We start from the raw sequence: 1,000 nt of genomic DNA, 5'->3' as shown, positions 1-1,000 counted from the left end.
ATATATATATATATATATATATATATATCTTTTTTTTACACAGTTAAAAACCCCTCCTCTTTCGTTTTTATTACGATGATGATTATTATTATCCTAACAGACACATGGCGCCCAGCTGACTGTGTTTCTCCAGGATCTGCTCCTTTCGATTGTGTTTCTTGGCTGTTTGTAGAAGGAGATTTGCGAACATTTTCTTTGCCCTTTTCTTTCGAAGAAAAAAAAAAAGTTTTTAAATTTCACGTCGTCGGTCGCAGGGGGAAGATGTGACATTGAAATAAGTAACAGAAATAACCCTGCACCTTCCCCTCAGAGACGCCCACTGGAGTCTAAAGAGTCAGTGTGTGTGTGGGGGGGTTATAGTCCATTGTCATTTAAAAAAGAAAGGACCCCCCCCTCCCCTTGCCTGCGCCCCTCTCCAATCCACCCACGATATCCAGCGGGATCGCATCATTAGTGTAATTATTTTAATTGATGAAATGAGTCATTTTCCAGACTCTCTTTATCCACTGAGCTGGGATTTGAACCTCCTGGCGTCAAGCCCCTGCAAGACCAGTTGGAGAAGCCTCGGCGCGAGTCTCTGTGTGGCTCGACGCTGCCCCCCGGAGGCTAGCAGCTGCTGGAGGTGGTGCGGGGAGTTGGGTTTGAGGCCAGGGTGCTGTCGGAGAGCGAGGAGAGGGCCCCCGTGGTTCTGTTCTCCTCGATGGCTCTCAGGATCTCTGCTTGCTGCAGCCTCATGGACTCGGCGAGGAGACCTGGCAGGGAGCTGAAACCACAGCCCAGCTGCTCCAGCTTGTGCTCCAGACCCTCCATCTGCTTCTCCAGGTCCTCACTGCGCTCGTGCAGCTCCGAGATCAGATCATACATGACACTCTGCATCTGAGAGGAGAGGAGCGAGAGGGGTGAGAGAGGGAGAGAGAGAGAGAGAGAGAGAGAGAGAGAGAGAGGGAGAGAGAGAGAGAGAGAGAGAGAGGGGAGAGAGAGAGAGAGAGAGAGAGAGAGG

The 1,000-nt window shown here is 50.3% G+C and overlaps 1 protein-coding gene across 1 annotated transcript; it reads right to left on the bottom strand.

Moving 5' to 3' along the window:
- Positions 1-19: 19 nt before the first annotated feature.
- On the bottom strand, positions 20-891 carry LOC121308063 (small conductance calcium-activated potassium channel protein 3-like; the record flags this gene model as incomplete). The annotated part of the gene is made up of 1 exon (XM_041240367.1): positions 20-891. A coding segment is annotated over one exon (285 nt), but the record flags the coding sequence as incomplete, so codon positions are not given.
- Positions 892-1,000: the final 109 nt, after the last annotated feature.

This window comes from Polyodon spathula, unplaced genomic scaffold (assembly GCF_017654505.1).
Source record: "Polyodon spathula isolate WHYD16114869_AA unplaced genomic scaffold, ASM1765450v1 scaffolds_143, whole genome shotgun sequence".
Lineage (NCBI taxonomy): Eukaryota > Metazoa > Chordata > Actinopteri > Acipenseriformes > Polyodontidae > Polyodon > Polyodon spathula.
The sequence above is the reverse complement of the archived record's forward strand: the minus strand, read 5'-3'. Positions and strand labels throughout refer to the sequence as shown.